The 15,499-nt window shown below is 32.8% G+C and overlaps 1 protein-coding gene across 1 annotated transcript; it reads right to left on the bottom strand.

Annotated features, from left to right (window-relative positions):
- Positions 1–3,492: 3,492 nt before the first annotated feature.
- Positions 3,493–10,537, bottom strand: LOC132729498 (NAD-dependent protein deacylase sirtuin-6-like). The gene is made up of 7 exons (XM_060715271.1): positions 10,256–10,537; positions 9,097–9,309; positions 7,733–7,840; positions 6,700–6,827; positions 6,182–6,267; positions 5,716–5,796; positions 3,493–5,031 (listed from the first exon to the last, which is right to left on the bottom strand). Exons 2-7 carry the CDS (start codon positions 9,299–9,301, stop codon positions 4,023–4,025), a joined length of 1,617 nt encoding a protein of 538 aa, XP_060571254.1. The 5' UTR covers positions 9,302–9,309; positions 10,256–10,537; the 3' UTR covers positions 3,493–4,022.
- Positions 10,538–15,499: the final 4,962 nt, after the last annotated feature.

The raw sequence follows: 15,499 nt of genomic DNA, 5'->3' as shown, positions 1-15,499 counted from the left end.
TAATTAGAAATTTATTTTCTATAAATTCTGAGTCAAATGTTCCAATAATAAATATATTACGAAACATACAGGATCTTTAAAATAACTTCCTAATAAGTAACTTATAAATATGAGAAAATCTAGTCTTTTTAGATTTTGAAGCTATAGTATTGAGAGCTTAAAACTTGAAAGTCTGGTTGTAATTTAATGAAGGTATTGTTTTGTAAAGTGCAGCACGCATTTTGTTGTTATTTTGTGGCATGAAGTGTCAACGTTATATTTCGTTTTCATTTAAGGGTCATGAATCTTAATCAGAAGTATAGACTTGTAAGCCTATATACAAGTTATCATATTGTCCCCTTAGTGCAGTAACTGGTAAACTCCTTATATGGTTTAATAGGAGTTAACACATTATTGCACTAAGGGGACAATATGGGTATTGACGTCACAGTGGAATGCACCCCCCGTCACATCGAAAATAAAATGTGACAAAGTAGGTATTTTGTAATAACTGTGAACAGGAAGGCACAAGGGATATCTTGTTAGTCGATATTTCGTCATCTTAGTGCAATAAAGGGTTATCTCCTTATATTTGTATAGGAGTCAATTTGTTACTGCACTAAGGTGAAGTTTGACTTATTGCTTAATTAGGGTTTGTGATCCTTATTCAAGATTGTCTTCGTTTAATCAGCGTGTGTATCGTGTTAAAAGTGCTTATCTACATAATGATGTAAATTATTTATTTATTGCTGTATACCAATCTGCTTGCGTGTATGTGTGAGTTACAGGTTTATTCTTCAAAGGGAACTCACTCTGTAAGGTATGAAAGATATCGAAACAGAGTTGTCATTCATTAATTTATATATCTATTATATTATCTACTTAAATTGCTGGTAATTTTAGTAACTGAATTATTTTTGAGTTTGTTATATAGATTATTGATTATATAGATAATTGATTAATCTGTACCAAATATCAGTGATTGATTCATTAATCTGTACCAAATTCCAGTGATTGATTGATTAATCTGTACCAAATATCAGTGATTAATATTTACCAAATTCCAGTGATTAATTAATTAATCTGTACCAAATTCCAGTGATTAATCATGTTTTAATTACTGAGAAAAGTCAGAAAGATTATTTAATCAGCGGTTTACCAAAAATATATTGAATTAAAGTATTATCCAAATGGAATTTGATTAAGATTTTATGAAATATTCAACAATAATGGCAAATAAGTTTTTAAGAACTGCACTGGATTAAAGCAACTTGCTTCCAGATTCATGCTTATTTTCATGAAAAATTTCTTTTATGTTTTGAAAAAAAGTAAGATATTTTCAAGTGAACAAAGGAAGTAATTTACAAATTGCAAACGGCATTTTAAATTTACGAAAATTTACCAAAAACAGGTCAGAATATTCCAAAATAGCCTTTTTTGCATTAAATTGCATAATACATGTAAATTTTTAAATAGACAACATCCCATATATGAATGGATGCTTAGAAATTTTGGAAATATATTTTTGTTTTTCACCAGATTTTTTTAATCTGTTTGGAGAATTTTTTAAGTGCTAACACATATTTGATTATGATCATTTTCTAGAATCTCATTTGTGCAATGCAGTTTTTTTTGTTGTTTTGGTTTAAGGGTGGGGTGGGGGTGGTGTTTAGCAAAAAACTGTTGAAGTCAATAATAGTCAAGTGTTTCTTCCCCTCGAAATCCACATTTGTATAGGAACTTATTTGATCTTTTCCTGTAATGATGTTTGAAAAATATCCTCCCAGGTCTTCTGGTATGCCATGGCCAAACGGATAAGGTTGCCAACTTCAAAGTGCTTGTCCATTACTGTACTTGGTTCAAACCTTGTCAGGGATTTAAGGGATTATTTTTTATGCAAGGAAGCTATCTAGCTAGCTTATTGAAAGTGAAAATCAGTACTCAATCAAACTTCACTGCGAAAATCGCCATATGACCTTTACTGTGTTGGTGCAACCTAAAATCCAAATATCAACTTACCTTGCCTCGAATAAGGTCATTTCGACTTACACAAAGCTTAGTGAAAGTGAGAATTATCTTTTTACCTAGTCACCGGCTGTTTGAACTTAGTACATGGGTTGTGATTGTTAACATATTTTAAAACAGCACGCTTCCAGATTGTGTGTAAATTTTTATGAAAAGTTTAAAAACAAAATATTTCAACGAGTAAAACTGTTGTCAAGTGAACAGATCAAGAGGTTTTACCCTAAGGAATTAGTCAATGACAAGGATTTAATTATATATTGGTAAAATATGCAGAGATATCTATTGAAAGTTGCTCCATAAGTAATAAGTAAAGAATTTTGGTTATAAAAACAGTAAAATTTTGTTATTCTTGTTTAAAAAAATAGTAAAATTGTGTTATATAACATAAAAAGTTTTGCCTGGATTGTGGGTATTTATTTATATATTTATTAAAAGTCCTGATAACTTTTTCTCAAGTTTGATTTAATTCCTTTTCATTGGAATTTTATTTTACATATCTGGAAGCTTGCCATTTTAAGCTATTGAGTCAGGTGAGTCTTTTTGCTTCTTATTCATTTAAAATTATCATTTTTTTAGCGATTTAAATCGGACATGACATAAATGCAAAATGTTCAAATAGCTTTAATATTAATTTTATTAAAATCTTTGTAATCAAAACTTTCAAACTGCTGCAGTTTCATTATTTGATTAAAATTTGAAGCTAAGAAATAAAATTATTGATTTTTTTTTCCAAAGATATACATGTACAAGTATAAGTGAGCATGGGGTGACAGAATTTGACCTATTGACAGTATATTTATGCTTTGTACATAATGCTTTTTTAATTAAAGTTTTGTGAAGTGTGTTTTAATTTGTTTGATATTTATATACCAAAAAAAAATACAAACAAAAAACGGATTTTTCAAAAACTGTATTTAAAATGACTGGGGTAGATCTACTAAGCTTTAGTTTCCCTGCTTTGTACCAATGATGGAGCCTCCAAATGAGAAATTAATGTTGGTAAGAAGTTACTGATGAGATGGGGGATATATGTTCCTGGAATTTGTATGAGTACCACCCCATTCTTTTAATATAAGTACCAATATCTCGGCATATGTCACTTGAAAAAGATAGTCGAGTGTACATTAAGCAGTAAACATTCAACTGAATCATCAAGGAGGAAAACTTATATGGTATTGAATTAAACTTCCTATTTTGATGATCCTGGGCCTCCATGGCAAATAGGTTAAGGTCTCTGACCACTGGCCCCTCACTGCTGTGGGTTAAAATCCAACAAGGAAGCCAGGAAGTTATCCAGCAAGTTTATAGAAGGTTGGTTTTACTTAGGTGGTCACTTGTGGCTGTCATAATGTATAAATGGACAACTAAGGTCTTCCACCAATATTGAATAAAGCTGGAAACATAGTGTTGATGTAACTTAAAACCAAACAAAAACCAGATGACCCTGGACCCTAGCAAAACAGGACCCTACACAGAAATGGAAGAACATTGTAGATCTATGCGTTTATTAGCACATTTATTTAAATTTATCAGTAAAAATATAAAACTCATTTATCTTTTTATGATAAAAACAAGAGTTTTTGTAGCACAGCATGCTCAACTATTCTCAGTGCTTGCTAGTAACACAAGAGTTTGGATTATGTAAAATTTACCAAGTGCAAAAAGGGCCATAATTCTGGAGATACAAACTTGCACACAAAAATTTAAGCTGATGCTGAATCTTAGGTGAATACAATTATTATAGCTCTCCCTATTCTTCGTAACATTGAGCTAAAAGTGATAACTACATTATATAAGAAAGTTGATAAACAAGTATTCAAAGTTTCATAGTGACAGGCTACCAAAATTGTTTGAGTAATGGGCTACATTTAATTTTTTTGCTTAACTATGTCACAATAATATTACTAGTAATAGGTAAAACGGACAAGTTAATAAATGATATCTGAAGTGATTTCAATGCAGTTGTAATTAATAAGAGATTAACCCCTGAGATTTTTATCTTCTAAAAAAAAACAACATCAAGAGATCACAGATTCTAATCTCGATCTTTTAGCATCACTTCCAATCTCTAGGGAATTCTCTTCAGTTTTAATGTCCGATTTCAGATTTTTGATGCCTGTTGAGTTTGTTGCATATAAATTTATGCTTCCATCTGCAGTCTCTGAAGCATGCAAGTTGTCCTTTCCTGAAACACAATTTCCAAAATTTGCTTCTTTTACGGCCATGTCGGGTTCTTTATTACCATCAACACATTGATGTTTACTAACATCCTTGTTCCCTTTACCAGTATTTGAATTACCAGGATTTAAAGTTAGTTCACCTGTTGATGTTACATCATGTTCAATTCTGCAAGCATCCTCTTCTGTTATTGTTTCATTACTTATCGCTCTTGCATTGGCATTACACAATACCTCTTTCCAATCTTTATTAGGTTCCAAACTTTCATTCATATCCTTATCACCTCTGTCAAACTCTTCTTTCACATCTACTTTATCATATACATTTTCATCTTTTTTCACCAACTCTTCAACAATTTCCGTTTTAACTTTCTTAATTCCATTCCCGAGTGAGCATTGGCTTTCAGATTTAAACTTTTGTCCTTTAAACACATGACCGTCAAAATTTACGTCTGCTTTAACTTTGACGTCTGCTTGAAATTTATCGTCTGATTCTCTTTTGACATTTGGTTCAACTCGGACATCTTTACTTAACAACGGGCTACGGCAAATCAGAGTACTATCTGTAACAACTATGTTCATCGGTTTATCATCAGCAGTTGAGTGAACAGATTTTAACAGAACCATTGGCTCCGTGAAATCGGGAATTCTTAAGTTCAATTTTTCACACAATAGTTTCATGACAGTATCAACATATGTGTTGATTATCAAGTTCGCTTTTTTGTCATGTTTGGTCGGCTGTAGATTGACTATGACCAGGTGACCCTTGTTACGTTTAGTTGCCAAAGGGAGATTTCCGCTGGGTACTATCTGAAGCGAAGTTCCTAAACACAGACTAAGGTCAGATAATCTGAAATAATGTACAATATCACAAAGTTAACATCATTTCAAATGGTACATATTGAAAGTACTTTACTTCACCTTAACTGGTAGATATTTGTAAAATTTACAGAATCAACAATAAACCCTTATACCTTACCACATTAAATTTTCTTTTTAATACTTATTGAGTAAAACAGGGCAGACCATGATCAGACCGCAAGGACGTGCTGGCTGGTCTTGGTCTGCAAAGGTCGCAAGGATAGAATCTGTTGCCGCCAACAGGCTTAGGGATCAACAGGCAAAGGGTTAAATAATGAAATTACTAAGCATATTGCATTTTTATGCATTATAGTCCAGTAGGCCATCATGATTTTAAAGGATAACTAGTGTAATTCTGACTTTGGACCACTAGCTCCTCACATTTGTGCGTTCAAATCTTGCCCATGGCTTTGGATTCTTTAATGTAAGAAAGCTATCCAGCTAATTTACAGAAGCTTGGTGGTTTTACTTATGTGTGTGTTAAGTCTTAAATAATGCACAAAGGGGCCCTGAAAAAAAAAACTCTGTTTAAGTAAAGTGGCACAGACTTTACATCACTTATATTTAATCCATTATTTAAAACTGACATGTCATAATATAATCTGTCATTTCAACAAACCTTTATTTTCTCTTCACTTTACAGAATAACTTCACTATTAAAAAATATACAAACCTAGCATGTTTGTCCGCCAAATCTAAATCTCTGTCTGGTAGAGAATGTTCCCAATCTAGTATTGTATCATACAACTTCCCCCTGAATAAACAAAAAATTAGAATATTTCAATACCGTAAATTTCAACATTTTCATGAGGCCCAAATTTTGTAAAATCAACATTTCCGAGAAATTTGCGTGGTCAAATAAAATGTACATGCAAATTTATACGAAAGTTATATTTTACCAAAAACTGGTAATGAAAATGAAAATATAAAACACACTGGTGTTTTGATGTAATGTTTTTTGTTCTACAGTAGAGCAATAACAACTACTTCTTCCTAAATTAAGACTTCAGAATGAATTTAACCTCTCTACATCAACACCTCTTGGCAACAACTAAACTGGTTGTCTTCTAGTTGTTCTAAAAAGGTTTTATCCAAATATGAAATTCCAAGAAATAATTTATGAAATTATGAGGCATTACCTACAAGTTCCTCTGGACTTTTGTAGTGTACAATTTTTGCCAGTCAGTTTTACACCCATGGTTGGTACCACATTTCTGTTGATGTACTGTTAATAAATATTCCTATAAATTATATGTCTACAAATCATTTGAAAATGTAAGATTTGAAATTGTTACGTTATTGCAGAAGTTTACATGCACATAAAATTACCAAAACATATCCTAATAAATTCTTGCATCAGCTTCATTAGTGCATTGCAAAATTAGGAAACAGATATTAATTTTGAGTGCTTAGACTTTAGTGTTGAGAATATGTGTGTTTAACCACAGGAGGAGTCTGAATACCACAGAAAGCAAATGTTGGTACAACAGATTCTTTTTGGGGGTGAAAAAGAGGAAATCGAAAAGATTTTAATGAGAAAAATCAATCTTGAACCATTGTCTAAGCATATACTGACCGGAATTTTTTTTTCTATTATCTTTGATGTGGAAAGTAAAAAATTTCATCACTTATTTCACCATGTAAACAATATATATACCTGAGTTCCACATTTATCACATTCTTCTACAAACATGTTACCATGCAGTTCTGAGAGACGGTTTCTAGGGTAACCAGAACGTACATGTAGGCCATCCACGTTCTGTGTGATCACGTATTTGACGATACCTGAAATCAAACAAGGTGTAAAATATATAGCTTTAAAGGATGGGTAAACACCTAGAAGAGGGAATTCAAACTTACATAGCAGGAGCTGACTTTTCCCGGAATGAAAATTTTATCAACTCCAGTCTGTCTATAACAGGAGAGCATAAAGGGTTAAAATGAATATTGAACCCCTCTGACAAGAGGTGTATCTTACAACAAGTTTAATATCTGACTCAGACATATTAACATGAAAACTATGTCTTTAATCTTCTTTGGTACTTAAATTTATCACATACCCATTCCGATTCGGTGGCTCCGTAAAAATGGTATTGCACAGCCGTGCATATATTTGACGTGATGTCATTTGCATTGTATAAATATATATCCTTAAGATCCGCTAAATGTATTATACTATAGGCGTGTCAATGAAAAATGTTTCTTTATCACTTCAAACTATCTATATTTTTGGGTATGTGATAAATAGAATATTAAATTTGTGTAAGTTCATTACTAAATTTATTGAACTCGTTCAATAAATTCAGTTATAAACTTACAGTCATTCAATATCCTCTGTAAATCAAATAATTTTTATTTAATGATTGAGTTTTAAATGTTTGATTCCTGAATGGCGCAGGAAACTTTCGTTGTGATTGATCATGAAATCCTTTCTACGGTCATTCACACTGTACCTCTGCTCTTGTATGTACAGAAGTAATCAGTTTGTTGCGAAAGTGAAGGCAAGTAGTACATGTAGTACTGGTTAACTACTTGACAGCCTGCCAAAGAATGATGTGGTGGCAGAACTGTGCTCTTGTAAATTTAATGTGGCTTACTGCCGTGATCTAGAGTGAAAACTACCACCACCACCATCTAACTATCCCTATATTTTGTTTCATTATAATTGAATGATTTGTTGGTACACATACCTGCAGCTTCCAGGGCTAGTATTGCCCTGTGTGTCAATGTAGGCACTGCCCCTTCAAATGTGACATTAAACTTTGGTTTCTCTCCTCTCTGTTCCAACGTCCAAACTCCTGAAATTACATGCATTTAATATGTTTAAAAATTTGATATATTTTTACTAAGCTTCTATCCTTTAAGTTATTTAATTACTGAAGTACTTGTTAAACTTTCTTGTTATACGAAGTGCAATGCCTGAACCTTAAGTCATGATTAATCACTGAATAAGATAGTTCCTAATATCATCAAGTAAGTACATATTGATTCAGACATTAAATGTATTTTTATGCCCCCACAATGTGGGTGCATATAGCGTTGCACTTGTCCGTCCTTCTGTCCGTCAGTCCCGAAATCTTGTGAACACAACTCCTCTTAAACCGGATGGCAGATTTTGCTTAAACTTACAGGGATGAACAACCTTAATGTGTAGATGGCAGTAAAGGAAGGAATTTTCGCTGCGACCAAATTTAACAGAATCATGGCCCTTTGTTGATTTTTTTACTAGATACTAAATAGAAATTTTGTGAACGCAACTCCTCTTAAACTGGATGGCAGATTTTGCTTAAACTTACAGGGATGAACAACCTTAATGTGTAGATGGTAGTAAAGGAAGGAATTTTTGCTGCGACCAAATTTTACAGAATTATGGCCCTGTATTGATTTTTTCACTATTTACTATATAGAAATTTTGTGAACGCAACTCCTCTTAAACCGGATGGCAGATTTTGCTTTAACTTACAGGGATGAACAACCTTAAGGTGTAGATGGTAGTAAAGGAAGGAATTTTCGCTGCGACCAAATTTAACAGAATTATGGCCCTTTGTTGATTTTTCACTATATACTATGTAGAAATTTTGTGATCGCAACTCCTCTTAAACCGGATGGCACATTTTGCTTAAACTTCCAGGGAATAACAACCTTAATGTGTGGATGGTATTAAAGGAAGGAATTTTTGCTGCGACCAAATTTAACAGAATTATGGCCCTTTGTTGATTTTTAGTTTTCAACTTGTGGCACATGTAGTCCAAAAAATATTTGACCTAGAGTCATAAGATTGACAGAACAGTGGCGTGTGGGGGCATCCGTGTCCTATGGACACATTTCTAGTTAGTACTAAATTTTCTTATGAAATCAACCCTTACCATGCTGAAAATCTTAAATGGCCTTGTCTATCTATCAATATTAACAAAACCATTCATCACTTTAGGGAAAATTTTCAAAAAAAGTGAACAGTGCATACCAAGAATAGATGGCACGGACATGCTACCCTTGCTGCTATTATGCTAAATGTTAATAACATACATGTGTATGCTTTATGAAAGAGTCGTACCATTTGGTCCTCTGAAATCAGGTATACCGGCTGATGTACTGATTCCCGCTCCTGTATGTACAATCATGTGTTTACTTTCAGTGACCCATTCTGCAAGCCGGGAAACTTTTTCTCTCACAACATCATCCGTATCAAACTTTTCAGGTAAACCACATTTACCCTTGTGTTCATAGGGAGACAACCCCTCTGCATAGTTGACAGACATCACAATTCCTGATAAATAAAAGCACCATATATGGTGTTAATGCTCATTACTGACTATCAATAAACACTTTTATAAATAATTATTCAAGTTAAAAAAGAGGCATGACTTTTATAAATATAGTTTTCAGGATAACACCTCTTTGTCATATGTTCCTCTTTATGATTATTAAGTATTCCAAGTTTCGAAATCTTTCTAACTAACTGGCAAATTGCACATACGTTCTTATGTAAAAAGGGGCATAACTCCAAAATTCAACCTTTCAGAATAATGTCCTTTGTTTAAGCAAGCCTGGCATACATTAAAGTTTTTACTGACAACACTAATGATTATAGCTCAACCTTTGCAATAAATACAGATGTAATACTAACAGTAATGTCACTGACTTAAATGTCACACAATGTAAGTTGATCTACATGTAGAGTACATTTTAAAATCATAGAAATGTTAACAAATATTTTATTCTTACAGTTAGGCCTAATCAATACATAACTTTACCCAAGGCTGGTCAATTGCTTTAATAGCTAATACCATTATAAAAAAACAACAACAATTGAGTGTCACCATGTCTGGTGAACTATACTAGTGAACTAGACTTGCACACATGATGTGCACTTGTAGATCAAAAACTAGTGCACACCATGTGTACAAAGGGTGAGGAGTTAAGTGTGAACTCACATTAAAATAGTTATAAACTGTTGACTATCCATACTGTTAAATTGAACTACACTGAAAACAAATATAATTGCTAAATAAACAATGGCGACACGATATACCATTCACAACCTAACATTGTCAACTTCAGTAACACCTGTATCCAAAATTGTTTATCCGGACACTACTCATTTCATTTCAATAGCAGTTAACCAATATCAACACAAAATTCATCTATTGCAACCCACTAAGTTTTCCAACGAAAGTTGAATGATATAACTATGTAATATGAACGTTACTTACAAATGGTAGATTATTATCGCAAAAAATGTTTTGTTTCAGTCTTTAATTGGTTGTTGTTGTCGCGTCTTAAAAACCTCTACCATACAGTACATCATCTCGTGTTAAAATTTCACAGAGTATTCGGCAAGTCACCTCAAATTTATTTAGAAAACAAAAGCTACGTGTTCCTGTGGCATCAATTATGTACATATTTCTTGAGAGAGAAGGTATGTATAGAAGTCCTGAACAAGGCTTTCTTTCTATCTCCCATTGCAAAGATGTACCTCTTGCGGGCGGTCTCCCGAAGAAATTTAGCAATTTCCTACGTAGTGGTCTCCCCTTATCAGTACAGAAAACAATTCTGCCAAGGGAGTTAATCACTGTAAGGCGTTTGGAACAATCGTAACAACTCGGCAATCTCCGTCAAGTTCGAATTCTTGAAGTCGCCCGAGGAGTTCCGATTGGCGTTTGGAAATTTAGCGTCCCGAAGCGTCCCGAGGCATTGTTTTTAATTAAAACAATCAAAAAGTTATGTTTATTGTAAATGATTTATAATGTATTAAAGTATTTATGGTAGAAAAAATGATCTCTATTGACATTTTTTTCTAAAAAAAACTCACCTTGATAAAAATAAACATCGTGTGTCGACTAATTTAAGCTTCTCGGAGATTTAATGTTTATATAAACCAAGATTTTTTTTTTAAAATTCGTAAGTTAAGTTTATTAATTAATTCTGTTAGAAACAATAGCGAGAAAAATGTTTTTCATGCATAAAATAGAAAACGTATTTTTAGTCGCTAACTGACCAACATAGCGTCCCGAAGTGTCTTGAATTTTTTTTTACATTTTTATCTAAGCAAAATAATTTTTAAATAAATCGTAAATAAGTTTTTTTAATTGAATGTGTGAGTATCATTAACAAGGTAAAAGTTTTTCATCCGCAAAATATTAATTTACAACATTAAAACTGACGATTAAACGTGCGGTAACAAAGCGTCCCGAAAAAAATAGCGTCCGGAAGCGTCCCAAAGCATTATTTTTAAGTTAAACAATCAAAAGGGTTATATTTATTGTAATTGAGGTATATTATGTATAAGTTGGTGTTTAATAATATTCTATTATTAAACATTAATATTATGTATGGTATTTAATTTATGGAAGAAAATAAATATCTGAATTAACATTAATTTTGTTCTGTTTATATCAATAAAACCAACATACCTTTGAGTCCAGTTCACTTGATAAAAAAACCACCGTATACCGGCTAAGCGTCCGGAAGGTTTAATATTTATCTAAACCAAGATTTTTTTCTGAAATTCTTCATTCTGAAATTCTTTGTAAATTAAGTTTTTTGAATAGTTCTGTAAGTAACATAAGCGAGAGAAAAAGTTTTTCATACATAAAATTATCTATTTAAAGCCCAAAATCTAATGTCTATCCACGCATATTTCAAGTAGCTATCTGACCAACATAGCTTCCCGAACGTCTTGATGGTTTTTATTTTTATCTAAGCAGAGGTAAACCGTAATTAAGTTTTTTATGCTCCCCGAAAAATTTCGGGGGAGCATATAGTCGGCGCCTTGTCCGTCTGTCCGTCTGTCCGTCCGTCCGTCTGTCCGTCCGTTGTCTTGTCCGGAGCATAACTTGAAAACCCTTGGAGATAATTTGTAGAAACTTCATACAGTGGTAGAGGGCATCGAGGGGGAGTGCAGTGTCAAAGAACCATAACTCTATTTTGCCCGGTTTTTGAATTATCTCCCCTTATAGAAAAATCTTGTCCGGGGCATAACTCTAAAACTATAAGAGATATCAACATGAAACTTTGTAGGTGAATAGATCTCAATGGGTAGATGTGCAGTGCATAAGAACAATAACTCTTTTCATCCTAATTTTGGAGTTATTGCCCTTTGTTAATTTTAATACTTTGAACTTTGTCCGGAACATAACTTGAAAACCCTTGGAGATAATTTGTTGAAACTTCATACAGTGGTAGAGGGCATTGAGGGGGGGGGTGCAGTGTCAAAGAACCATAACTCTATTTTGCCTGGTTTTTGAATTATCTCCCCTTATAGAAAAATCTTGTCCGGGGCATAACTCTAAAACTATTAGAGATATCAACATGAAACTTTGTAGGTGAATAGATCTCAATGCGTAGATGTGCAGTGCATAAGAACAATAACTCTTTTTGTCCTAATTTTGGAGTTATTGCCCTTTGTTTATTTTAATACTTTGAACTTGAACTTTGTCCGGAACATAACTTGAAAACCCTTGGAGATAATTTGTTGAAACTTCATACAGTGGTAGAGGGCATCAAGGGGGAGTGCAGTGTCAAAGAACCATAACTCTATTTTGCCTGGTTTTTGAATTATCTCCCCTTATAGAAAATTCTTGTCCGGGGCATAACTCTAAAACTATAAGAGATATCAACATGAAACATTGTAGGTAGATAGATCTCATTGAGTAGAGGTGCAGTGCAAAAGAACCATAACTCTGTTAAGCCTTATTTTTGAATAATCTCCCCTTTTAGAAAAATCTTATCCAGGACATAGTTGTAAAACTATAAGAGATATCAACATGAAACTTTGTAGGTAGATAAATCTCAATGGGTAGATGTGCAGTGCACAAGAATCATAACTCTACCTTGCCTAATTCTGGAGTTATTGCCCTTTGTTTATTTTTACTTTTTGAATTGTCCAGGACATAACTCGGAAATCATAAGAGATATCATCAAGAAACTTTGTAGGTTGATAGATCACATTGATTAAAGTGCAGTGCAAAGAACTGTAACTCTGCCTTGCCTAATTTTAGAATTATTGCACTTTGAACTTTTTCCACGGACATAACTCTGAAACTACAAGAGGTGTACTTTCCTGTGTCCAAAACCTATTCGGGGAGCATCACCCGGCTCAAACCGGGCTCTTGTTTATTATATGTGTAAGAAGGAAAGAAGCTTTTTATTCATAAAAAATATTATACAGCACAAAAACTGACGTTTCGCTGTGTCATTTCTTGTCGCGCTAACAAAACGTCCTGAAGAAATTTAGCGTCCAGAAGCGTTTTCACTTCAAACATCGATATAGTTAAAAGAAATCATTATCTATTTAAATATTTGTTGTTGTTTTTTTCTAAATGATATTATTCAGGAAGACAGTTATTCTCTATAAAATATTATTTAATATCCAGAAATTTAAAGTATGTACGTGCGCAATTCATGAAACACTAGATCGTCCCGAAGCATTATTTATAATTTAAACAATCAGAAGGGTTTTATTTATTGTAAATGAGGTATATAATTATGTATTAAGGTATTTATGGTAGAAAAGAAATATCTTAATTAATTTTTTTTCTATTTATATCAATAAAACTAATATATCTTCGAGTCAAGTTCACTTGCTCAAAAAAAAACACCGTATACCGACTAAGCGTCCGGAAGGTTTAATGTTTATCTAAACCAAGATTATTTTGAAATACTTCGTAAGTTTAGTTTACGAAATAGTTCTGTAAGTAACATTTCCGAAATAAAAGTTTTTCATACATAAAGTTATCTATATAAAGCCCAAAACGTAACGTCGACCTAAGTGTATTTAAAGTCGCTAACTGACCATCATAGCGTCCCGAAGCGTCTGGACGTATATTTTTCACTTCAAACATCCGAATGGTTGAAAGAAATCATAATCCATGCAAATATTTTGTTTATCTGAATGATGTAAATGGGGAAAAAATCTTTTTTGCTTGGACATGGGGAAAATATAAAACCATGTTTATTTTATGGTTACAACACATATAATGACTTACAAATAAAGTTAAAACCAAAATATTTCCTGGTGAATATGCATGTATTATATATGCAAGTATAGCTCCTTTCTTTTGGTTGATTTGTTTTTCATATATTATATATATATCCAATGTAATATATTAGAGAAATCGGTGTAAAAAGCTCCTTAGAGCTTATGGTATGACACTATCCGATTTTCAAATTTTCCTTGACTTGATACATTTTGTAACTATAAATAATGTTGTTCATTAATTATGATTATAATTACGGAAGCTTTGTTTAAAGAAACGTACCAGTTAATTAATACAAATACATACACGTATATTACACTAAGGGCCTATGTAACTTCTTCTTCTTCTTCTTCTTCATCATTAGGATGATGACTACATACACGCTTCACAGATGACAAGTGCAAGGGAAATCAAATTATAATGCGAATTTGCCAACGTTTATATATAGAGGATATTGAATGAGTCTATAATTAATACTCTTTTTCTCTGTAAACCGTTCTTATCTTAGATATGTTATAAATAGAATATTACATTCATGTAGATTAAATACTTAATTTTGCATGTAAGTCATTGATATAGACCTCTATCAAATGGTAACAAAAATCTCCAAAAAGAATTATAGTCTCGTCTTAAAAAATATGTCTAAAAATATCGACTGGCTTCGATTAAATTTTTGATACAAAGATAATACTTTCAATTTCAATGTATTTATCTGTTGATTTGCCATTTATATAAAGAAATCATTTTCCATAGTCAAAAATAATATATTATAGAAACTTGGCGACATCCAGGTAAATTATAATTATAAAATAAAACGTGTTTTAGCAAAAAAACGTGTTTGTTACGTTGTCACTGTATCAATTAAAAAACAAAAATACAATCGCTTGTTAATTGTTAATCATTTTGAGCCAATAATGTTTCCCTATTCACTTTTTCACATTAAAAAGGTAACAAAGCAAGTAAAGGGGAACAACTCGTATAACATAATTATTTAAAATGATGTTATCTTAATTGCAAGTACCTGGTTACTGATATGATACGTACAATCGGAATTTTTCGGCAACTTCCGCTATATTTCGGTTCAGAACATTTATGCCTTTTCACTTTCCATTGGAGCGTTCACGTCGCTGAGAAGGCACAGGGCATGGGCAGAAGATTTGAAGAAGTTGGGGTGGCGAAAAATAAACGAAGTCCAGAGCTTGAACTGCGGACCAGCTACCGGTGTCCTAGCCAATGCCGAGGGAAGTGACCCAACGATGTATGCAGAAAAGACGAGGATGGTGTGCTCGGGTACGTGCATGAGTTATCTCTAGAACGAGAATCTTATATGAATAAATATATAAGAAAAAAAACCAAAGCTTTAAAGAACATTGTGATAGAATCGCCCAGTTTAATAAAAGGCAATGTTCTCATCGTTAACCTATGATATAATGACTGACTGACTGACTGACCGACCGACCGACCTATCGACTGACCTAC

The sequence above is a fragment of the Ruditapes philippinarum genome, unplaced genomic scaffold (assembly GCF_026571515.1).
Source record: "Ruditapes philippinarum isolate M1 unplaced genomic scaffold, ASM2657151v2 ctg3486_1_1_1_1, whole genome shotgun sequence".
NCBI lineage: Eukaryota > Metazoa > Mollusca > Bivalvia > Venerida > Veneridae > Ruditapes > Ruditapes philippinarum.
Note: the sequence above shows the minus strand (reverse complement) of the source record. Positions and strands in the feature narration are given on the sequence as shown.